Source organism: Lytechinus pictus, chromosome 7 (genome assembly GCF_037042905.1).
Source record: "Lytechinus pictus isolate F3 Inbred chromosome 7, Lp3.0, whole genome shotgun sequence".
Taxonomy (NCBI): Eukaryota; Metazoa; Echinodermata; class Echinoidea; order Temnopleuroida; family Toxopneustidae; genus Lytechinus; species Lytechinus pictus.
This window is the reverse complement of record NC_087251.1, coordinates 38,308,593-38,335,139: the sequence shown is the minus strand read 5'-3', so window position 1 is coordinate 38,335,139 and position 26,547 is coordinate 38,308,593. Positions and strand designations below refer to the sequence as shown.

The following is a 26,547-nucleotide window of genomic DNA, read 5'->3' as shown; positions in this document are numbered from 1 at the left end:
AATACACTATTGATCATTGTGTAAGTTACAATGAATTTTACACAAGTCTCCTCTGACTATATCACTTGCGGTAAGTTACTGCCTCATCCCCCCCCCCCCCCCGGTAATTTCAAGAACATGAGGAAATTTCTACTTTTTGTTGTCAGCAGGAAAGAGAAAAACCTTCTTCAGGGGCTATTTTGTCCACATGGAGCAATCCCAAAGTTTTTAAGCTATTTCTTTTATTTCAAGGGCTACTTATTTGCTAAAAAGAACAATAATGCTGTAAAAGCAAATCTCATTATCCTTTACTGTACATGTATACTGTTGCGATTAATACAGATTTTCTGAATGTTCTTAGATATTGTTTGAGGCAGATCTTGGGGCGATCCTAGGAAAGACGGTTGCCCAAAAATATTCCATTTTGGGAATTTTAGGGACAAATTAGGGTGTGTCACAAAATCAACTGTCCATCTCATGTACATATAAATGTAGATGTATTTGATTTGACTTGATTTATTGTTTTCTTCTGCATTCATAACATTTTCATACAATACAAAATTCATTACCTAACAAACATAATATATTGGTAATTGATTTTGGCATGAATCATAAAGAAAAAAAAACAACAAAATAAAGTCCTTCTAAATAAATATGATCTACTACCAACAAAGAAAATTTAACATTTACAGTTTGCAGTTAAAGGATTGTCATTATAAGCAGATTGCTTGAAAAACAATGACAACCCCGGAATAAAGCTCATTAAATTAAATTACTTTCAATGCTGGCTCTCATACTATCAAACTGCTAGTAGTAGAAGCTCACCAAAGACAGCAGTCATCATCTGAAGAAATTATAACAACAAAGCACACACAGTTTTAAGTTGGTCATGGGACAAAGAAGAAACTGTTTTCGGCTGGTTTGATACATTGTTTGCCCCCCCCAAAAAAAATAAATTATTTCGGGGCATCATGGCCTGATGGTTACAACTCTCGTATTTCAATCTGAGGGACGTGGGTTCGATTCCTAACCATGGCGTGTTTCCTTCAGCAAGAAATTCACCCACATTGTGCTGCACTCAACCAAGGTGAAGTGAATGGGTAATCGGTAGGAAGAAATTCCTTGAATGCATGAGCGCAGGCCTATATGGCGGCTTGGCTACAGTCGGGGTGATATAAATTATGATACCAAATGTTAAGCGCAGTAGAGTTTATCAAAATAGTAGCTACAGCTTCTGTGCTATATATATTGTAAATAGTCCATATTATTATTATTATCATTATTATTATTATAATAATAATTATATTTTGAATAAATAAATGAATAGATAAATAAACAAAATAATGATAAAATTCAAATATTTGTACAAATATACTTTTCAAACTGAATTTTAAAATTCTTATTAAGCAATGGAAACTTATCCAACTCATGATTTTGTCATCTATACAATATGCAAGTCCATCAAAAAAAGAAGGAAGAAATTAATCTTCTCTAATGACCTATACACACACAGACCTACATAAAAACAAAAATATGCTGGAAAAGTGACCAGCATAAAGAATAGGAAACATGCAAGTCACTGAAGTAAATAGAAAAAAGGTATTAGTAGTACAAAGACCCACAATGAGAGGAGAGAGCTTCAGGGCCTTAACCTTTACTATCAGCTGTAGATCCAATGTTTCCGAGCCTTTTTACACCTTGGCTGTGGCCTTAATCTAACCGTCTCTATCATTTTTTTCACCTTGAGATTGGTGTATGCTTTCCCCATTACACGGCATGTAAAATCCTGTTTGTCTGCTGTCTGTGTCTTATATCCTTCCTTGATGCCATACACAGAAGCTTCTCACCTCTGGGCCCTGCCTCACAAAGAGTTACAATCGATCCAATCAATTACAACTATGGAAAGCCAACAACATCAACATCTGAAGATCTAGGCATTTCCTTGTTTCATATATATTCTAGATTTAAGTTATAAAGTCATGCCTGCAACATTGCAGTGTGTTCCTCTGAATTTCCAAAGGAATGTTGTATAAATTTCCAGTATTAAGAATTATGGCATTGTTGGATTTCCATAGTTAATACCGATTGGATCAATCACAACTCTTTGTAAGACAGGGCCCTAATAAATGTGCTACCCTTAGATACACACACACACACCTGTACCCAAGCTATATACACATCAAATACCTTCGGAGTCTGCGGATTAGATCAGCTTGGCGACATTGAACGTGCCTTACTTACCGCATCATTCTCAATTTCCAACTTAAACATGCATCTGGGTCAACTCTCTTTCAGGGAAACCAATTACTTGTTTTCATTTTTTAGTTTCCACTTTATCCTTCTGGTATCGGAGAGGATATTGGCATTTACTTGCTCGGTAAATAAACTGATTCAATATTGTGAGCTTTGATTCAATTTCATTAAGATCCTCATTGTTCTACTAAGTAGTACTACTACAATATAGCAATTAAAACATTGGAACGACTTCCCTATGATTTGTTTACTTTGTTTGGTACTTACTTTACTACACATAGCATCCATACTGTACATGTACTGTACTAAACTTATTTTAATGACCAGCTTGTTTTGGTTAAACATGGTAATTTTAGCAAGTCTTTTCATGGCTTTTTAGCGCATTCCACAATCATTAAAGTCTCAATCATATTAATAATGTGTCATATCTACTTTACTATTGTTTCTGTTTTATTAAATGTATTTATTGACATGTTTTAATAAGTTTTATTGCCTCTTTGATTTTGTTATCAATTGTTTTTTTTTATGAATTGATAAATCAACATTGAATAGGATAAAATCATAAAGATTTATACCAGGGTTTGTTACGAAAAAAGGTGTTTATAAAAGAATACATTATTAAAACAAGTGGAATGCCTCTGGCCGTCTCACCTGCATCACGCGATTCAATATAGCAGCAGTGCTGATTTTGAAAACTACTATAACTCGCACAAGATGTTCAGTGATACTTGGTTACTCTTATTTCCACGTTTTATGAACTAGACCAATACACTTATAGAGATATGATGGCAATTCAACAAATACCCCCAACGTGGCCAAAGTTCTTTGACCTTACATGACCTTTGACCTTGATCATGTGACCTGAAACTCGCACAGGATGTTCAGTGATACTTGATTACTCTTATGTCGAAGTTTTATGAACTAGACCAACACACTTTCAAATTTATGGCTGTAATTCAACAAATACCCCAATTTGGCCAAAGTTCATTGACCCTAAATGACCTTTGACCTTGATCATGTGACCTGAAACTTGCACAGGATGTTCAGTAATACTTGATTACTATTATGTCCAAGTTTCATGAATCAGATCCATAAACTTTTAAAGTTATGATGGTAATTCAACAGATACCCCCAATTCGGCCAAAGTTCATTGACCCTAAATGACCTTTGACCTTGGTCATGTGACGTGAAACTCATGCAAGATGTTCAGTGATACTTGATTAACCTTATGTATAAGTTTCATGAACTAGGTCCATATATTTTCTAAGTTATGATGACATTTCAAAAACTTAACCTTAGGTTAAGATTTTGATGTTGATTCCCCCAACATGGTCTAAGTTCATTGACCCTAAATGACCTTTGACCTTGGTCATGTGACATGAAACTCAGGCAGGATGTTTAGTAATACTTGATTAACCTTATGGCCAAGGTTCATGAACTAGGTCCATATACTTTCTAAGTTATGCTGTCATTTCAAAAACTTAACCTCAGGTTAAGATTTGGTGTTGACGCCGCCGCCGTCGCCGCCGCCGCCGCCGTCGGAAAAGCGGCGCCTATAGTCTCACTCTGCTATGCAGGTGAGACAAAAACAAGTGGAACGCCTCTGGCAGTCTCGCCTGCATTACGCAATACGATATAGCAGCAATGCTTCCTTTGAAAACAGCTAATGAATAATTATTCACAGAAGATAACACTAATATGATAATAAAATGCTATGTCCATTGACCCAAAATGACATTTGACCATGATCATGTGACCTAAGACATGTGCAAAACAATCATTCATACTTGATTACCCTTCTGTCAATGTTTCATGAGCTAGATCCATAAACTTCCTAAGTTATGATGCCAATTCAACACATGTCATTGACCTTTAAATGACCTTTGATCTTGGCCTTGTTCCTGAAACGCACACAGTGTATTCAGTGATACATTGCTGCTCTTATGTCCAAGTTTCATGAACTAGATCCATAGACTTTTAAAGTTAAGATGACAATTCCACAAATACCCCCAATATTACCAAAGTTTGTCAACCCTAGATGACCTTTGACCTTCGTCATGTGACCTGACACTAGCACAGGATATTCAAGGATACTTGATTGCTCTTATGTCCATGTTTTATGAACTAGATCCATAAAATTTCAAAGTTATGATGACAATTCCTCCTATACCCCTAATATGGCCAAAGTTTGTTGACCCTAAGTGAACTTTGACCTTGGTCATGTGACCTGAAACTCACACATCATATGCAGGGATACATGGTTGCTCTTATGTCTAAGTTTCATGAACTAGATCCATAAAGTTTTAAAGTTATGATAATTCCTCAAATAACCCCAACATGGCCAAAGTTTGTTGACCTCAAGTGACCTTTGACCTTAATCATGTGACCTGAAACTCAAGCAGAATCTTTAGTGATACACTATTACCCTTATGTCCAAGTTTCATGAACTAGGCCCATATACAATCTTAGTTATGATGACATTTCAAAAACTTAACCTTGGTTAAGATTTCAATGTTGACGATGCCGCCGTCGCCGCCGCCGTCGGAAAAGCGGCATCTATAGTCTCGCTCTGCTATGCAGGCAAGACAGAAATGATAGAAATAATAACGTTCTTATTGTGCCATCCCTAACTTGTACCATTCCAAGAACATTTCAGGGTCGTGTTTCAAATAGACTTTTCATAATAACAATGGACAGTTTCTATATCAAGTCAATCACTAGAATGATATCAGTAGCTTTTAACAGTTATCACAAATTTGTATTTATAAATAACAAGTTTTATGAAACTGGCCCTAGTTTAGTTCTATCTAAATTTTAGTAAAACGTACATGTATCATAGTATACTGATCACCCTTTTTTTCCCTTTCGAATTTTTAAAAGTAATTCCTAATAACAGTATTCCAATATTAAACAGTCTATCATGTAAATATTTATTGATTAGCCCTACAGAAATACTGAAAATTAATGTTATATTCCACTTTTAAAATGTTGCCTTTCGATATAAGCATGAATCCAGGATTGGAGAAAGAGGAATGATTGGTCTGTTTGGTCGGTGCCGGGTAAAAATGGCAAAGGTAAAAATTATTATTATTATTATTATTATTATCATCATTATTATTGTTATAGTTGTTGTTGTGGTGGTGGTGGTGGTATTCATCTTCGTTCTTATAGCTTGTTGTTTGCATTGTCTTCTTCAATAATGCTTTAAGTAAATTGCCTATCAAATGCAAGGAGTACGTGTTCTGTTTTTTGCTGTTCTCTCAATTTAAGAGCTTTGACCTGCAAAGTCGCATTAGATATGATCAATACATGTGCTAGAAGAAAGTGTATAGCATTGTGTACTGTACCTTTGTACAAGTTTGTTGTACTGTAGGCCTGTTGCCTATAATATTTCACTCAAAAGATAGTTCATTACTCACACACACAAAAAACTGTAAAAGCAAATAAGTTCCAAAAGCAACCAGGAGAGATTGAACTATACCTGAAATGTGTTTTAAGCATGGGTTTAATAGTTCTTAAAAGAAATATGCTCCCCTTTTTAAGTATGAATGTCATTTCCAATGTGGAATATAAAGTAAAAAGCCACCTTTTGCTTTCAGTGGTTGAGTCAAAATTAATGTACGTAGATGCTATCTTTCTTCAGCTATCAATTAATATTGACAACTGACAAAATGTTGCGAGCGTGTCTAAATTCACTAAAACCTGACAAAGTGGAGATTATAACTGTTAGCAATGTTCTGGTTAAAACTATAAGTTAAAGTTAATCCCCTTTTCAATTGTATGTGGTTAAATAGTATTATTATCTCTGGATTGATGGGGACAGAGGTTATGTTCTGGAATGCCCCTAAACCAAGCTACATAAATAACTTCGCACAGTTCGGGCAAACCCCAAATTCAGAAGTCTCTGGGTGCTGAACTTCCAAATTATGGATCTAATAAAGTTCTGACATGGTATATCAGCATTTGTTTGTAGGATGCTGAAACAATTTAAAGCACAGTGCTAGACTAATGATAATAATAGGCATTTATATAGCCCCATCTATGATCTAGAAATATTCTATTCCGAGGCACGCTGTTATTATTATTATTACCCCGGCTTTAGCTCGAGCTGCCTACCAGCGCTCATGCGTTCAAGGAATTAATCCTGCCGGGTACCCATTCACCTCACCTGGGTTGAGTGCAGCACAATGTGGATAAATTTCTTGCTGAAGGAAATTACGCCATGGCTGGGATTCGAACCCATGACCCTCTGTTTCAAAGTCAGAAGACTAATCCACTGGGCCACAACGCTCCACAAACTTACAAACTTTGTGCCAAACCATATTTTGCGCAAGATTATCTAACAAGTTATTACCTTGAAAATCTGATACAGTTGTGTGATGATTGATAAGAGCTTTTCTCACATTTCAATAATTTATCAATACCTATTCAATACTTAATCAATGTTTCTACAGGAAGTATAACTTGTCTCTATGGCCCGAATTCACAAAGATGGCTTTTGAAACCATCGGTTGAACCCATGGTTTATGCAGATTTCCTGTGTATAAATTACGCTTATTTACCGTGTATATTAAAAAATGCCCAATTCTAATGCGCTTGTGTCAGTGCGCCAAATTGACGCCTGTTGCCATGGTTAAGCATGCTATTTTATTCATGGGTCCACTGTTTGTAGAGTGGACTCATTAATTCAAAATAATGACTCATAAATAACATGGCTTGGATAACCACGGCAACAGGCGTCATTAATTTGGCGCATTGTGACAAAAGCGCACACCAGCATTGGACATTTTTTAATATACATGGTAAATAAGCGTAATTTATACGGTACATGAAATCTGCATAAACCATGGATTCAACTGATGGTTTTAAAAACCAACTTTGTGAATTCGGGCCTACTGTGTATATGTCTCCAAAGTAAATTCCAATTTTCTTAAGAAAGTATTACTCATTAATTAACTCATCCTTCTTCCAGCTAAACTTCTGACACATACTCATTTTGTGGGTTTCTTATACAAGTTCCTCCTTCCTACTAAAGTCCTGCTAAAAGGTCCAGTTCCCAATTCACATTAAAGTTATGATGTACAGACTTTGGTCAAGGATTCAAGATTAACCAACAGCTGTTAAGGTCTTGACCAACCATTATATAAAGGGTTCACTTCTGAACTCCAGTCAGTTTACAGATTGGTTATGAGATTATCTAGAGATCACAACTTCCATTAATACTACATCGGCTTTTGCTTTATACATGTATGACTTCAGACCGAATACATGTACAGTACATGTACTGTCACCATCAGACATTTCCATGAATATTGTTATTTGTAACCAATTAAATCATCTTCCCTGTACACATCCCCTCATCCTCATTTATGGTGATTGAAAGGAAAAAGCGCAATGATCCGACAACTGGGCAATGCCATAGAATATGTATGTCCGACCCCCTACCGGACCTTCATGAAATTCTCTGTCCCTGATTTCTTGTTCTTTTGACAGTCTGTAATGCTCTCAAATGACCATGACTTGGTCAGTTTATGAAGTGAAGTAAAACTTGAGAAAAATGGGGGCCGGACTACAAAAAAAGGTTGATTATTTTATGGCATTGCCAAATTCTGCATAACAATGTCACCATCAGAAAAGGCAACTTTACATGTGAATTGGCCTGTGGTGTAAATTTATTAAGGATAAGTCTAAATCAAAGCCTAAATATTGGCAAAACATCATCATCAGCAAATGTTGCTACCTTTGTGCCCCTTTCAAGAAAATCTGGACTTCCCAAGAATAAGAAAATAACCATTTTGCAATCAAACGTCTTCCAAATCTTCTTCTTCTGTTGAGTACAGTCCTCTTTCCAGAGTATAGTCGTACTTGTCAAAAGAACAAGAAATCAGAGACAGAGAATTTCATGAATTTCCCGTAGGGGGTCGGACGTACATATTTTATGGAATTGCCCAGTTGTTGGATCAAATCTTAAAATGTGACACCAAGCGATATTATAGCATCTCCAAAAATGCCATCTAATATAAATATCTTACCTTTATCTGCATGGCTTTTCTGAAAAAAACTTTGCAAATTCTCTTACGCAAAATAGGATCACACTTTCAACACAGCGCGCACGTGTCGATCGACATAGAACTTTAACATCACATAACTGGTGGCTGTTTCATAAAGCTGTTCGTAAGTTAAGAGCGACTTTAAGAACGACTGGTGATCCTTTCTTGTGTAAAATGGTATATTCATTGGCGATGGTTAAGCGCGTAAGAAAGGTTCACCAGTTGTTCTTAAAGTAGCTCTTAACTTACGAACTACTTAATGAAACGGCCCCTTGGTAAAAAACCCTTGACCTTAATTTTTTTGTTCAGTAGGCCTAAAGTTTTGCCAAATATAAAATTGTCGCAATAAAAATTGTATGATTTTATGTAAAATTATTTTATTGAATATACCTTAATAATTATGGGAGTACCTTTAGAATCCAATGTCATGAATCGATTACAAAAGAGCAATTACCTACTAATTGCTGCTGCCGGTGTGGTGCGATATCAGTTTTGTCGCCCTCTACGTTCGTGAGTGAATTAAGAGTCCCCGGCGACAAGCAGGAATCGGATCGGGAGATGGATAAAGGATGGGGGGAGGGGGCAGATGGGGGAGGGGGGATGGCCCCGTAGAGGGAGTACATAACTTGTCCAATGTGGTGGATGTAGTAGGAGAGAGTGAAGTAATGGCAGGTGATATAATAATCAGAGGACTTAAAAAGGGATGATATATATGAAGCGATCAAAGAGGGGGCGCGTGATCGAGGACACGTGCAATGGTATATAATTATGTTGATGATGTTGTTTAAGGAATGATATACGTTGATATCTATATATGGATACAGAATACTTGGATACTATTATATTAAAACATGTATGGATATGAATACATGGATACGTGGATACTTGGATACTATTGGATACTTGGATACGAGGATACGAGGATACGTGGATACGTGGATACTTGGATACTGTTGGATACTTGGATACTTGGATACTTGGATACTTGGATACGTGGATACGCGGATACGTGGATACGTGGATACTTGGATACTATTGGATTCTTGGATACTTGGATACGTGGATACGTGGATACGCGGATACGTGGATACGCGGATACTATTGGATACTTGGATACTTGGATACGTGGATACGTGGATACGCGGATACGTGGATACGTGGATACTTGGATACTATTGGAGACTTGGATACTTTGATACTTGGATACGTGGATACGTGGATACGCGGATACGTGGATACGTGGATACTTGGATACTGTTGGATACGCGGATACTTGGATACGTGGATACGCGGATACGTGGATACGTGGATACTTGGATACTATTGGATACTTGGATACTTGGATACGTGGATACGTGGATACGCGGATACGTGGATACGTGGATACTTTGATACTATTGGATACTTGGATACTTGGATACGTGGATACGTGGATACGCGGATACGTGGATACGTGGATACTTGGATACTATTGGAGACTTGGATACTTGGATACGTGGATACGCGGATACGTGGATACGGGGATCTTAGATACCTTTGGTTACATGGATACTTGGATACGCGGCTACGGGCACATGCCTACATGAAAACTTAGATACATAGATACTTGGATAAGAACATCAAGGAGTTTTTGATACTCTGGAACATGGAAAACACATGAAGAAGTGCATGATACTAAGTGTACTTTTAGAACGAAGCATCACAGACCCTAATTACCTTATTTTCAGATAATTGACATCGTCACTTTTAATCTGTATTTTTCTTGAGAGAAAAGATAGAAAAGGCTACTTTCATCAGTGAATCGTTAAAAATTGGCTGCTCTCTTTATAATTATAACGAGACATATATCAATTCCCTAAGCCCATATGATTACAATTTGACCAATTAATCTTAATCCTTTTTAGGATTGATTTTATTTAATTAAGTTGATTTCAGTAAACAAAATATAAATAAACTATTTGGATTATTATAGATTTTTCAGTCAACATAAAAGAAGGCTAATATAATAACATGTACGAATATGCAGCTTAAAGGTCAAGTCTACCCAAAAAGTTATTGATTTGAATCAATAGAGAAATAAGAAACAAGCCAATTTCATCAAAAAACGTATGTAAAATAAGAAAGTTATGACATTTGGAAGTTTTTCGCTTATATTTCGCAAAACAATTACAATCATGTACAACTCAGTGATAAGTAATAAGACACGAGCAACAGAGAACAACAAAATAGTTAAGTAAGGGGATAATAAGAACGATATACGTTTTGGTTATATTAAAATGACCAATCAATTTCAAAACATTGGTTACAATTCGACAATTATTTTCACTCACTCCTGTTGGTAATTGCAACGAGACACATCATAGGGCCAATATCACAATCCTTTTTTTAAACAAATTAATTTCATTCCTATGTCTTGTTATGTGAATGTCTCGTTCTGATTATAAATTATCTCATATGACTCGTTCTATTTATAATTATTGGCATATAATTTACTTCTTTTCAAAAATTATAGAAAGAGTGAACTTGATGAAGAGAAATAGAAGAGGAATTACAGAAGGGGGAAAATAGGATAAAAGGAGAAGACGGAGGAGGAGAATGAAGAAAAATAGGAATATGAAGTAAGGGAGTGCAATACAAAGTTTTGTGAATGATATATTGCATTATTGGCATATAATTTACTTCTTTTCAAAAATTATCTTCCTACTTATACATCCAGAAGACTATCAAGAGAGCATGGAGAACTGCAATTGTAACAGAACATCGGCATGCAATGACGCCTATGATATAATATCTCGTTTTAAGCATAAATTGGATTAAAATTTAATTGGTGGGTTGTAATGTGAATGTCTCGTTCTGATTATAAATACGGATAAGTATTAGTCCTATATGATTCGTTCTATATCTTAATTTTTATCAAAAATGATTTTTTTTTTAATAAATATTTTATGAATTTAGACCTAGTTAAAAATTGAATAAGTTGACCGGTTTATGAAAAGACATGACTTTCTTAGCGTTTTTTGAAATGGTGAACAGGAATGTTATATCTGACTAAACAATATTACTGATTCGAGTGCGAAGTGCGATTTAAAATATGTTATAGGGCCTATTGCGATCGGAAACTTCATATTTTAAGTACGTTTTGTACATAAATTTAGACCTAAAAACGGACATTCCTTGCTTTTTTTGGGGGGGGGGGGTCTTGTTGTATGCATTAAAAATTCTTTAGTAATTTACGTTAAATAATGTGTTTAATTGCCAATATTTATTATCATCTACGATTATGCTGTAACGAAAAATGCATACACGACATACCTACAGTTACAACATCACCTTATTAATAAACTGGTAATTAGATACTGTCTTGCTCGAATGCAGTATACTGAAAATTTATCAAAATCGAATATAAAATAAGAAAGTTATGACATTTAAAGATACGCTTATTTTCAACAATTGGAAATTTTGAAATATGACGTGCTTGCACAACACATGTAATTCGATTTAATTATGTTTAAAAATGTCACTTCAGAATTCCTTCAGTTCATTGATAAAGAACCACCTGTGAATGCCTTTGAGACTATAGGGATACCGTGTAAGATTAATACCCCAAATTCTTGAAAGGAGGGATTAAGATTTAATAGTGATTACGTAATCTATTGAAGTTAATGACCGGCATGAACGTGAGACCGGCATGAGACGAGGAAAGAAAGATGAAATAAAAAAAGAGAAAAAATGTGAAAAAGGAATATAAGAAAAAACAGAAATTCAAGTTTATATTCCTAATGCATTTTAAGCACTTTGTTTGATCGTGAATGATATTTTATTAATAAGAAATAATAATAAATGATAGCATGTTTATAAATATCGCTTTTCTCAGAACGGCTCAAAACGATTTACAGCATATTATTGTCCCATGATTCATTTCAATCCCGCATGAAAAGTGCACAATTTCCACATCTTGGGAAGCATTCCTTGCATTCATCGCAGCCTCGAAATGGCGCTTGCAAATTCAAGCATACAATAACTTTCGCATCCAACCGGGTACCCATTTAGCACCTGGGTCGAGAGTGGCAAGGTGTGCCGGCAATACGTCTTACCAAAGGACGGTATATAGACCGCGGTGAGAATCGAACACACGACTCACCGTTTACAAGGCGGGAGTCAGAACCACTATACACCACGACTCTTAAAAAAAAGGCCTTCCTGAAAAAGTCGTGCACAGAACATGTTTCTCATAAACATAAAATATGAGCGCGAACTTCTTTCAAACATCAAGGACGAAAAGACCTAAGTATTTTTCGTAAAAATGAATAGCGTGCACAAACTTCTTAATTAAAGTATTAAAAGCATGAAGAGCGAAATGAACCAATAATTTTAACAAATTGACCTAGCTGAAACACTGATATCTTCCCGTCTGTAAATTTCTTCACTCTTTTTCTTCTTTTCCACTCTTCTTTGCATTTATTCCATTTTTCCTTTTTACGCAGCCAATAGGGCGTAGACAACGCATTCGGCCTCCTGGAATTGCCCATTTACATTTTCTTTTTTAGTCTATATTTTAATTGGTACAAGAGGAGGCAAAGGCGATTAGACACTGGATTCACAAGTTCGTCCAAAAATTAAAACTGATATTTCTAATCTTACACATTCACAATTTTGGCCAATTATTTTCTGTTCATTATCGCGATTTTTTTTCCTACTTGATTCTATTTCACCTCATTTCATTCATCTCCTTTGTTTATCCAGGGGCCGCGGAACGGTTTTCAAAGTGGGGGGGGGGGGGGCTGAAGCCCCCCAGCCCCCCCCCCCCCCGGTTCCGCGGCCCCTGTAATTCCTATTTCTTTTGTGCTGTTTGTATATCTCTTTAATACTGGGAGGGATAAGCCAGCAGCAGGGAGAGGAGGGCAGTATTAGCACGACATTCCCCCTTTGTTTTTCTTTTCCACCATATCATTTTTTAAGTTTCCCTTTCCATTTTAATTATATTTCTTCTGTTTGTACTTTTTTAAAGGGGTAAGCAAGACCACCTCGCCCCTTGGTCTGCATGTGCCTGTCGAATGCAATTTGCATCCTAACTTCCCGTTTTCTTCCTCTTTTGTAATATATGTATTAATTTGTGGAAAAAACTATTAGAAAGTAATGTTATAAAGGGAGCCTCGACTTTGCTATTAACATATGCAGTCTTTTTAAAGTTACCTTAGATCCGAGATAATTTATTGTCATGTATAAAATGCACAAAATCTGCTTTCAAAAAGTGAATACTATTACACCGACCATGGACCTATGAAAAGATGGACGATTAACGCGAGCATTTCTTTGACCCAATGATAGTCACCGTCACCTGGTTATGCGCATCTTAATGAGAACATACAGGTGTTGTAACAATAGCAATTACCATGACTACCAAGGGTATCTGATCACTCAAAGACGGAACAGTTTCCCGGTCTTGATTTTTGTTGGCTGATCCCCTGTTTCAGTATGTGCCTTTCAGTCAATATGCTTCATATATGGATCAGCAAACTTGAGAAGCAGACGATTTTTATGATATAAAATATGATATTATTCGATCCGCTAACTACCGCTCACACATAAGGACCACAATAACATTGAGAGATACACGATCTACACATGTTATGTGCCACGTATATCTGGAATATTATGGAGAAACTTGGGAAAATTGAATTTTAAATGGTAAACAATCAATCACGATATTGCCTCTATATTAAAATATGCAGACATTTCCCCAAATAAAACACATGGAACTAAGATAAACAAAGGTAAACAAAAACTGCACATCGATTATCCATTGTTTCATTGATTTTCTATCAACTGCGCATATAATTTGTGAAATATAAATGTCCAATCACGAACTAATTCAGTCCCTTCTCACGGTGACGATCATAGGACCAAAGAAGACTAGTATGAAGAGAATGTTATTCAGATGACAATTACCGTCACCTGTTAGTGAATTCATTATCTAAGCGATGAATGTCCATCTCTTCATAGGTCCATGCACCGACAAACACAATTGTTTTTAGCCTACATATTTCAACAATCAAATAATGTGTGCGCAAAGCGCGAGCTGAATATTTCTTACATTCCCAGCTATATACAGGGCATTCTAAGCACCTTTTAAAATCACGAACAGGATAGGGGTATGACTATACACTTGATGTGATCGCGAAGCGCGAGCCGAAACGAAATTCGACATCTTACGTTTTGTAAATCATGAAAAGGATGGATAAGTGGATAAATGGATAACATTCCTACATTAATAATTTGATAATCTGATCTGAAACTGGAACAAGATTCGTATCTAAATAAATATGCGTGCGTGTGTTTAGATTCAAACCTAGAATCTGGACATTCTAATTACATTCTTTATCATAATATCAATAATAAGAGCGCGATCCGCGAGCTAAAGATATTTGATTTTCCGATCCCCCCAAAAAAGTTAATTTAAGCGCAATTACGAATTGGATATGGATCCTGCTTAATAAATGATGCGAGTCAAAGCGCAAGTTGATATTTTTATCAATACATATATTTCCAGTTGCGACCGGGAAATTTTAAGGACATTTTTGTTTTTGTCGAGAGATGAAACTTGTCGATATTCCGTTCTGAAAAAAAAACCGGACAATGATTATTAGGAAATAATGAAAATATTATTATCTTACTTATTAATCTAATAAGCCCAATGAGGTCGCGAAATTAATATCAAGGTAAAAAAACTGGATATTTTGTAATCATGAAAAGGATGCATGGGTTAATATACTTTAAAGAATACTTTAAAAATAATGCGAGCGCAAATTGCAAGCCGAAAATTTTGATAAACTGTCAAGAAAGAGGAATTTAAAATAATTTGTTACAATTGATATAGGTATACATTACTCCCCAATGAAAATGCAAGTGCGCAGCTTTAGCTGATACTATTCAGAATCAGATAAGCCTAAAAAGGGATATTTTTCAAAAAAATATGGAATACACGAAGAGAATAGTTACTTGACGAATTAAATAATGCTAGTGCGCAGCGCGAGCGGAAAATGTCGATATTTAGACCATAAAATATAGTAATTTTACAGAAAACTATAAAATATATTTGTAAATCAAACAAATTGAAAACTCAGTGTCCGAGAAATATTTCATATATTTACTTCAAAACTTGATATTTTAAGCTCAATATAAGCCTATTGAGCAAGTTATGTATATCATAGATTAGGCAATGTGAGCACAAAGCGAGCGAAAATTTAAAATAGTGACATGAAATCCCCCCCCCCCTCATCTTATTTTATTCACTCGTCTTACTCCTCTTATTTTCCCTCTTCATTTTCTATTCTCTTTTCTCTTCTTTTTCCTCTCTTTCCATTTTTTCTTGTTTGCTCGTTCCAAAAAGTGGGGGGGGGGGGGCATTTGATATCAAATTCCAAAAAGTGAGGGGAAGCGTCTCCCTGTCCCCCAGGGATTTCCACCAATGTATGCAATTTGATTTGAAATAAAAGAAAACCCTACATCGTCTTTGTAGTCGATTTTTTTTTTAATAGCGTACTTTCATGACGAATTACTTCATTCTCGCCTGCTCCTAGATCGGATTTAATAAGAAAATCAATGTTTCTTTAAAAAAAAACCGCACCCCAAACCCCAAATAACACCCCTAAATTCATTAAAAAAAAATATATGAACGATAATTTTCTTGGAGTATTCGCAATTTGTCCGAAAATTATTCTTATTGTCCTCGTCCTTAAATTTACCACTCGTGACGTTGTCCTAAATGTCTCCGGTTCTGTCCTAATACGATCTGCATGCTGTCCGCGCCGAACGCCGACAAATTGATTTAGATAATCTTGTCACAGGACAGTTCCAGGAATGTCCTACGACAATACGCAGACAGTCCTGATCGTGTCCTAGGACAAGATCATTTGCATAATCTTTTACGGAATTTGGTTGCCGACAGCATGCCGAAATGACAAAAGTAGCTTCCGCAACCCTTCCTGGTCTTGTCCGCGCCCTAGTGGAAAACCGCCTTAAAAAAGCAAGCTGTGTGTCTCGAACAATTAAATGTGAGCGCGAAGCACGAGCTTAATTTTTTGTATATTGACATGATAAAGGAGCATTTTGACAAATTTTGGAAAGAATTTCCAAAGAGGATAGGTATCTCACAAATCAAACAATGCGAGTGCGCAGCGCGAGCTGGAAACTTTTATATAACAATTTGTGTAAATCAAACAAAATAATGAAAGCTTGAGGTGCGAGCTAAAACATTGTGTGCAAATTGATTTCAGAACTGGATATATGAAATGTCATTTAATTCTCTTGAATGGGATTCATTACAAAGGCAATGCGAGCGCGAAGCGCGAGCCACTTCCATTCACGAGTGGATACCATGCGCGACCATGGGGTCTCGAAAAGCACCCTAAACACGTAATTTCCATATTCTGAAAATGCGCCCCTTATACGAACCAAAAGTCCAGTTTTCTGTCTTATAATTTACTTATTTTTTTACTTATTTACTTATAATTTTAAAAAAAAGAAGAAAAGAAAGGAGAAAAACAACGTAAAGGAAAACAAGTACAGGAATGTTTTATTGTTACGGGTCCTTCGGTCGTCGGCTTTACCTTATTTGGTTTAGTACGACCCCACCTTCTACACCTCGCGCAAATCGTGACTCTAAATACGAAGTGTTGGGGCAAAAAGGACATCCTTTATAAAACATTTTAATTTTGTTTTATCATCCCCGCGAATTCGACCCTAAACACGTAATTTTCCTAGCGAAATAGATACCCTTTTTTCATTATTTTTGTGTTTTTGACACCCTTATCACGTTACGTACATAACGTGCCCTATCGTGAAAAAGACATCCTTTTTACGTGTTTTTTTTTTGGTCGCGCATGGTATCCACTCGTCAATGTAAGTGCCCCCCCCCCCCGCGGGGTTCAAACAAGGACAGAAAATGAGCTATGCCTATATTATACGAATCGCTTCATATTTATCCTCCTAAACATTCAGAATCCATGTCATATTCATCATAATCTCTAGATTTATAGAGAAAAAAACAGCAAAAATATTGCTCTACAATTCTAAAAAGAAGGGTATATACATGTATATATTATTTTAATTATACGAACCAAAAGTCCAGTTTTCTGTCTTATAATTTACTGTGAAAATCACAAGAATTTGATTTAAAAAAAAATAGGTAGGCCTGTACAATTTTTCTTTTAATTAAAAAAGAAACAAAAATAGAATGGACAAGAAAGGAAGAATATAAAAGAGAAAAGAAAAATATATTTAAAAAAAAAAGAAGAAAAGAAAGGAGAAAAACAACGTAAAGGAAAAGGAAAAGTATTTAAACAAGGACAAAAAAATGAGCTATATGCCTGTATTGTCTTGAAAATGATTTTTTTTTTAAATAAGATGACTGAGACACGTACTGCACTGGGCCATGTTAAACCAAGAAAAGAATATAAACCAACAAAATTCTACTTTTAGTTAACGACAGATCGACCGACTGAAATGTGGATGAAAATATTTTCTGATTCTCCCTTCTTTTCCCCCTTTTCGCGAAAGGTGCATGGATCCTCCCCTGTATAACATACCCCCACGACTCTCCCTCCTTCCACCCCCCCCCCTTTGGCGAAAGCTGGATACTCCCCTGTACCCCCTCCCCCGTATCCACAAACATTATCCCAGCTGCCCGTATCCTCGTATCCACGTATCCGCGTATCTTCGTATCCATGTATCCAGTTATCAGTACGGGAGTAGTATCCACGTATCCGCGTATCCACGTATCCTCGTATCCATGTATCCAGTTATCAGTACGGTAGTAGTATCCACGTATCCGCGTATCCACGTATCTTCGTATCCATGTATCCATTTATCAGTACGGTAGTAGTATCCACGTATCCCAGTATCCACGTATCCTCGTATCCATGTGTATCCACGTATCTTAGTATCCATGTATCCGCTTTTATCTCAAAAACGTAATTTCTAAATAAAAAGTTAACAAGTACCGGTACGTCGTATCCGTTGTTTTCTCGTTTTAAAATCTAGAGATTTTTGTAATCGATTCATGACATTGGATTCTAAAGGTAAGCCTAATTATGTTATCTTACTTCTTAGAAATGAGCATGAAATATGGACAACACATCATACAAAGATACATGATAAGAGCCATTACCATTACTAACGCATGCAATTCCTATACACACATTTCCAATGGGAATATCACAATTTCGTGATACAATCATATGGATTGCCCAGGAGCTAAATCCCCAGCCAGATCATCTGATTGGACTTTTTTTTTAGAGCGGTTAGCCAATAGTTTACTATAAGTTTACTCACTCATTCAATTAACAGTCATGAAGCCCATGCTGTGGAAAAAACTATAACTATTTTTATAGATATAAATAGACCTGTAGTGTAGGTACATGATAAAAAGTCAAAACAAAAAGAATCATACCCAGACATCAAGCTTTACGTCTTTCACTGTTCCAGTGCCACTGTAAATATCCACACTCAGCTGATCGAGAGTCAATTTCTCCTCCAAGAAATTGCCGACATATCGCTGAAGTAAATACCTGCATGCCTTTTTCTTTATGTAATCAGGCCAAGGGAAGTACCACGGCATTTTACTCGATGAACTTCATTCAAAAAACGAAGAAAATAAGGCAGAAACCGCTAATGATCGATGTTTGGGATTTCCCCATGAGTTCGTTCACGTCATTCGGCCATTTTCTATGTTTATCAATTTGTTATGATTTTCATTTTCGCCAAGAGAGGGCGTTTACATTTTCGTCTCGCTTTAGCTTTGTTTCCATTACTTATTTTTCCACGCAGGGAGGGTGACGTTTTCAATACTATTGTGTGTCATTAATTCAGGCTCGCGCACAAATCGTAAGCATTTGAGTTTTTTTCAAAAAAGAGAAGAAAAAGTTCATGCGAACTCAAGGACACACTCGCGCGAAGTCATCGTGAAAATTCGGCTAACTCCATTATTGTCAGGGTTCAGCAGGCAGATACGAAACGTGCAAGAGAACGTCGTTATGCGCATGTCTGTTTCTACAATGAAGCGCTTTTCGCCTGCCCTGGATGTCTAATTAAAGTGGTTCTTGCTTAGCTACTAAAAGTGGCTGCATGACCCAAAGTTATCAGAAGTTAGTTCCATCTCACCTGAGAAAGCTCCCAGTTGCTCCTGATTAGCAGCACGCGAGTTCATTTACTTTCCTCAACTTTTCTCAGTAGCCACCCGCCCACCAGATCTCGAAACGATCCGCAAGTCCAACTCTCGATTTACTCGTTAGTATCAGGCATCCAACTCTGCTCTCTTGCCCACGCATTCTCTAATTTCCCTCTACTTGGTATCAAACCTGTCTTTCATCACAGCACGTTTTCTCCTCGTCCTTTACTTTTATTCTTCTCTCTTCCTTCGGATCTATCTGCCCTGCCGTCCGTCTTTTAGTTGACTTTCAAACTCAACCCTTTTCGCGACGAGGCGGAAAAGAGTAACGTCAAGAGCAAATATACACTCGGGGTCAGCATCTGACTACTCTTTACTGCTGCTAAATTATTTTGATCAAACAGTGCTCCACTGAGTGTGGAGTTCTAAAGTCTAACTCCCATCATTTTTTTTTTAAACTTTGATTATTTATTCTCAAATAAAGGCAAGGCATGATAGGAATGATCAAATATTAATAGGCTGTTTGCTGAACACAAAATATCATCTCCTTTCATTCTGATTTCATTCTCGATCGTCAGGTATTCTTCGTCTGAAAAAAAGGGGGACAGTATCATAATGGAATCGGCGCCGACGATCACGATGACCACAGGAGCCCGCCAGAGATCTTTTAAATGTGAGCCTGCAGATTGTGACGCCAACGGGAATGTGCCGTTCATGAAATCGGCGAACATGACTTTGTCTCCGTTAGTGAAAGATGGGAAGGGTTTCACGACGAACGGTCATTTAATTCATGCAGAGTACTGTGAAAATGGAGACAGTAAGTACTCCGGAGGCAGGCTCGTGAACGGAACGGCATCCAATGGCAGCATCCCGCATCACGCGGTAAACGGGGAAACCCCGAGGAAAGCACCACCATCGTCGTCATCGTCAACTATCTCGTCATCGACGACGAAACACGGGTTTCCGGTCAGCGTCAAACTCTTGATGACGGCTGCGTCCGGTGTCGTCTTCGGCTTCGCGATGGAGAAAGGAAGGGGTAAGTCGATTTTTATTGAAACATAAAATATTGAATCATGAAAAGAATAACTTAAACAAGAAAAATATGAATTACATGTTCGTGCATATGAGATCCCAATGGGCAATATTATACCTTTGGGAATGTTGTCACGCCTGTGTCGAAATGGTGCACTGATATTGAGGGCTGAGATTTGACGACTACATTTTCTCTGGAGAGCGTGCATGCGAAGGTAGTGAGTAATAAAGATTGGCAAAAAAACCCCACATTTATCAAGTTATCATAGATTTGGCATGTGAAACGTAAAATCGGCCAAAACATTCAAGGAAATCTGATGAAAATCATGTTTTTCAAACAAGAGTTATTGAAATATAATGAGTTTTACTTTATGTGGGAGGGCTCCAGTCCCCCACACCAATAATGTATGTTGATGTTTAATTAGGTTAATTAAGAGGGATGTTCTAGATTACATTCACGGAACACGATGGTTCTTTGATTAACACAGAGATGGAATCTAAATTTATATTTCCATTGCACCTATGAACAATATACATGTGAACGTATGAGAGCAGATAATCTGCGCCAAATATGTATATATATAAAAATTATTTGCATGTAAATACTATCATTTTACAGTTAACAATATTTTACATAACGTGAAGAATGGGGGCCAATAAAACATAGTCAGATATGACTACAGACACACCGTTCAGATCTCACGGACATCAACGCCCAACACTCTTTAAAAAATAGTAAACTTGACTAGATTAGTATAGTCAGCAAGGTGTATCCGAAATTACTTTGTTGTAGTAAAATGAGACTATATAGCATCGATCCAGCTGACTCTTTTACAGCTAATCACTTTTAAGTGATTTGTTTTAAGAGTTGCAGCACGATCCCTGAACACTGATTCCAAGTCAATCAAACAACCCTTCCGCAACCCTTCATGTTTACTGATATAATTATTTTGCTGTAACCCTGAATCCCAAGGGCACTATACGATTGCAGTCAAAATTGACACCATTCCATTTTATGAATGAATTAAAGGTTAATGTGACCAGAATATCCCCGCTGGAACGAATACAATGTGATCACATGTGCGTTCACATAGTGAACTATGTGAAAATATTATTCACACTAGCTGTTAAAATTCTCAAATTCAACAATGCATGTGAAGCTATATTTTCAATCTGTGGACAGCTCGAGTGTGAGCGTGTTCACACAGTCGACTGTATGTTTGAATATGTGATTAACACTGTTGAAATGCTCAAATTAAACAGTGTGAAGGTGAGTTCACATTGTGTTCCACGCTATGCACTCTCTGTGATACACACACCGTGTTCTACCAAGTAGGGATGGTATAATAATGTATATCAATTTTTGACCTTAGAATCATTGCGAATTTATTTCTGGTTTGAATCGTTGAATAGTCGAATCATTTTCATTTCAAGAGTATAAATAATTTTATTCGATCTGTGTCTATTTCGACCATACACTCTGAAGGATTACATGAGAAAAACCGATATATTGGTGAATATGCACGTGTCCACCCCCAAAATTGTAAGAATCAGTCAAACTTCTGTTACGTTTTAACAATTATCATTCGGTAATATTGACCTTCATATTGTGTTTTCGTCGGACACATTCACGAATAGATCGGATGTTTTGACAGATCCTTTAAAGATTGCATTAAATAATGAAGTCCTGTGTGTTTATATATATTTTGCTTGTACAAAAGCTGTTAATTATTCGTTTCATAAATTTATGAGCATACAAAAGATCTCATTTCTTGTTTGGTTATGAGATTTATTGAAATACATAAAATATGCATTGAAAATTGTACTATCTTCAGTTATATCAGAATTTAATTTTTATTCGGTTTTCTTTTTTTGTATTGCTGAAGATTTTATGTTCGAAATTATCTAACCCAAAAACAAGGATTGTGAAAACATTTCTTGAGCCTTATGTTTCTTCACTCGGTGATATGTGCATATTATGATTGATATAAATTTTACTAAAACTTAAAATAAATTGATGTCAAATCGGTGATTTTGAAGAGACGGGGAGGGAGCGGGGAGAAGGAGAGGCAAGGGAGAGGGAGGTACATAGAGTGGGAAGAAAAAAGAGATTGGAGGGGGGGGGCCCACTTCTAAGTAAAACCTCAGGACTGTGAATTTTCTATCCAATGCCACTATATTTTGTGTTGTTCTCATTTGCTTGATATTCAAAGATTTAATCGTTTGTTGGGATAGGATCTATGTGTGTTTAGTTCATAAAATATCGTTATTTCATTCATTAAAATTACAGATATTTATTGAATCCGAAAAGTTTACAATCAAATGAGATTAGATAAAATATATAAATATACATCATCCGATTGTGGATTTTTTTTACAGTAGAAAGTAAATGGAACCAATATTAAACTCTTGAACACAAAATATTTGTTTAGAATCGTCTGCATAAATAAAAGGAATGCTCCGGGCCAAAACATACATTTGACATAAAAAGGTACAGTCAAATAACTAAAACAATGAAAATTTCATCCAAATCGGATGGAAAACAAGGGAGTTGTTTGAAATGTGAAATTGTGCACCATTTCAATAAACTGATTTTATGCAGGTCTTCGTGAATATGTAAAGAAATAAATAATGATGTCATAATCGCATTTTCTATGAAATATTTAAGAAAAAACATTTTTTCCTCGTAACCGAATAAGTTACAGCAGTGATGATACACATGAAATGAGTTGCAAATCCTATTTTTACATTTCTGTAGTAGATAATGGAAATTATTACATTTTATCATAATACAAAGAAGTAGGCAAATATAATATAAATTTGAAATGTCCCGTCCGCTGCAAATTTAACGTGATCCGAAAAAATCACAACTTAAGTTGAATTAGGAGTTACAAGCCTTGCTTTTTTCTTTTTTTTTTTCATTCGATATTGATGTTCAATGTTTTGTTTGTTTCATTTCCTATACTTTATTCATTCTTTTTTTTTCAGTCTGGAGTAACTCTTTAAAACACATGTTGTCTAAGTGTAAATAAGTGACGTCCAACTTCCCCTTAATGTAGGCGTCTCCTTTCTGTTTCCTACTTTCCTTTTATAATATACGCGATGATTGAAATTCATTCAACAAGTTCTTCTCCATATATCTTTTTTTCAGCTTTTCACTATTTTATGTCATCCTTCTGGTCTTACCGTAAATTTCACCTTCTTCTGGTTTTATATAAATAGGGCCTGTCCATCCGCTGGTCAGTGGTGTAGCTAGGATTTTTTCCTGGGGGGGGGGGACACTCGGGGGTTCCTGCTTTTTAATGGGGGGGGGGCAACAATATTTTCTGTGTATGTGTCACAAGGGCGGATCCAACTTTCGCCAGTGGGGGGTAGGGCCCGAAATTATTTACCCGATCGACCGCTCAATATTGATTTTGGTTTGTTTGAAGGGAGAGTCCTCACAGTCACTTCATAACTTTATTCTTATAAAACAACATAAATATGAAATAATTTCATAAGCCCTATATAGTGCGAGCGCGAAGCGCGAGCTATTTAATTTTCGTGTATTTTCTCATGAAAATTTAAAATTCTGTTTGTGATCCTGAACAAGATGCGTATGTAACTAAGTAATAACCGCGAATTCGCACCAAAATGTTATCAAAAATAACCTAAGCGGGCATAAAAATCGGTAATGAAAATATCCGACACCCCTTTGTGGAGGTACTGTGACCGAGTGAGGAGCCTTCCGTAAACATGGTAAAGGTCCGAGGTTCGATCCTACCAGGCAATGGCACTTTATGCCTGTGAGCAAGGCATTTAATCGTAAGTGCTCTTTAATCCCACATTCAAAATTTCAAATAAATGGAAATGCTATACGCATCCTTGTAAACTCTGTGCGTTCTCTGTCTTGATTTAAAAAAAAAGTTTATTCAAGCCCAAATGGACAAATATAAGGCCTGAAAACTTGTAACTAAAAAAGGACGCATTCGCTCAATCAAACAAGTAACAACCACCACCCCCTTATCCATGGCACATAACGAGCGTACTGGAATCATTACCGTCCGTGATGAGTCAATTGATATTCACATGCATTTTATCATCCCTCCCTCCGTTCTCGAGGAAACATATTTCCATCAAGGGGCCGAACTCTGAAGAATGAAAAGTGGCACAAAGTCGTGCCCGCAGCCGCCGCAAATTGAATTACCAATTATTATTTTCCACTTAGGATCCGACTACGAGGTCAAATCCAAGGTTGTTAGCATGTCAAAGCTATTTACAACTTATTATTTTTGCGATTTGTCCATTATCCGGCTTCTGGGACGCGAAGGTGGAAGTGTTTGTTGAGCGTCGATACGGGGTATTACGCAGGCTGCAAGATTATGTGGCGTTACATCTCCCCTCAGGGCGTCTCGATCGACAAAATTGCCATTGAAAGAGTTTATATACATGTACAATTGCTAATCCATGTTGTAATGAGTTGATTGTGATGCCTTAATGAGAGAATATCTAGTTTTCTGAGTTTACTTTTATTTTTACATAATGTGTATCGTGTTTTTTTTTGGTGAAGTCAAATGTTGACGAAAAAGCGATATTGCTTTTTATTTGAAAAAGAAATAACTAATTCAAGTAAACTATCCACAAGATATCTGTTTTATTATATAGCGCAAATCAACTCGAAAGATATAATTAGAAAGAGACCCGACATGTTAAGGGAGAATAAAGATAATCGTTGCCGGGGTACTTGGAAAGCTAAAAAAATATGACAAAAGGAGAACATCATGCAAATATCTAATGAATGAAATGATTAAAAAAATAAATCATGCAACCAACAATATGAATCAATGCAAACAGAATCATGGGAGGGAATATAAATCACAGCTTGTGGATACTCTCTCGTATTATGTATTTTGTGGATTTTAGACAATAATTTTAAAGGGCATATGACCCTGCAGCCTTAATATCCCCATCTCAAGTCCAGGGCCCCGTCGTACAAAGAGTTACGATTGATCCAATCAATCGTAACTCTATGGAAATCCATCAGTGTCATAATTTTTTTTCTACAGGAAATTTGCACAATGTCTTTTGTAAACAAAGAGAAGCACAGCAAATTTTCATGAAAACATTGAATGCATGAATATACATCATAGCTAGAAAATATTTGAACAAACATGCATAATAGATGTTGACATTGCTGGCCGTCCATAGTTGCGATCGATCGGATCAATCGCAACTCTTTGTAAGACGGGGCACAGTGAACTACTCATACCTGGCCAGGTTCATACGATTACGTTTCAATAAATGATAACAAACTTACTTGAAGCTGAAGAAAATTAGCCGGTCTGACAAAGATTCTTTGGGGGAATAAGATCTAAGTTTTTGATTAAATTATTTATAAAAAAATCATTTGGGAGTGAACTTTCTATGGATTGAAAATGAATGGAGATTATTATTGATCATCTTTCCTCCGGGTTAGAGATACTCACACACTCTTAAAATAATTAGTAAAAATAACCAATGTGTTGGAGATCATGATGAATAAGTGTCTGTGCCCCCCCCCCCCCCCTGCAAAAAAATGTAAAAATTGACATTCATGATCATTGAGAAAGAGTAAAGGTGTTTTAGGGATTGCTACGATTATTAGTTTAGAATCAACCCACATTCTGTTTGATTTTGATAATTTTTTATTGAATTTATGGGCTTTTTAATTTATCCATCTTTTGGCGGGGAAGCAGGGCAAAATATCACAAACAGCTAAAATATTCACTGTTTTTTTTTAATTAATGTCTTCGACAATTCACGTGTTCTTAAATTTGTATCATGTTTACACGAAGAAAGACAAACGGTTACCCTTTTCGTTCATATGATATTTTTACCACCCCATTTCCTCCGATTGTATTAATTTTGTCTCCACATCTATTTCTATTTTTAACCCCTTCGTCTAGTTTTTCCTTTTCTCCCGAGTCCCGCGTTTGAAATTGCTCATTGGTAGTGACGGGTTGAGTTAGGGTCAGGGTTTATATGCGCGACTACCATTCCTCGTGTGCCCTTCAAAAACACCATACTTTAGGTGAATGACTTCCCAAG

The 26,547-nt window shown here is 36.4% G+C and overlaps 1 protein-coding gene across 1 annotated transcript in view; it reads right to left on the bottom strand.

Moving 5' to 3' along the window:
- Positions 1-18,900, bottom strand: part of LOC129265198 (autophagy-related protein 2 homolog B-like) — an 81,662-nt gene extending 62,762 nt beyond the window's left edge. The window contains exon 1 of the mRNA XM_064101505.1: positions 18,733-18,900. Within this exon, the coding sequence (XP_063957575.1) occupies positions 18,733-18,900 (168 nt within the window). The remainder of the gene's footprint in view (positions 1-18,732) is intronic.
- Positions 18,901-26,547: the final 7,647 nt, after the last annotated feature.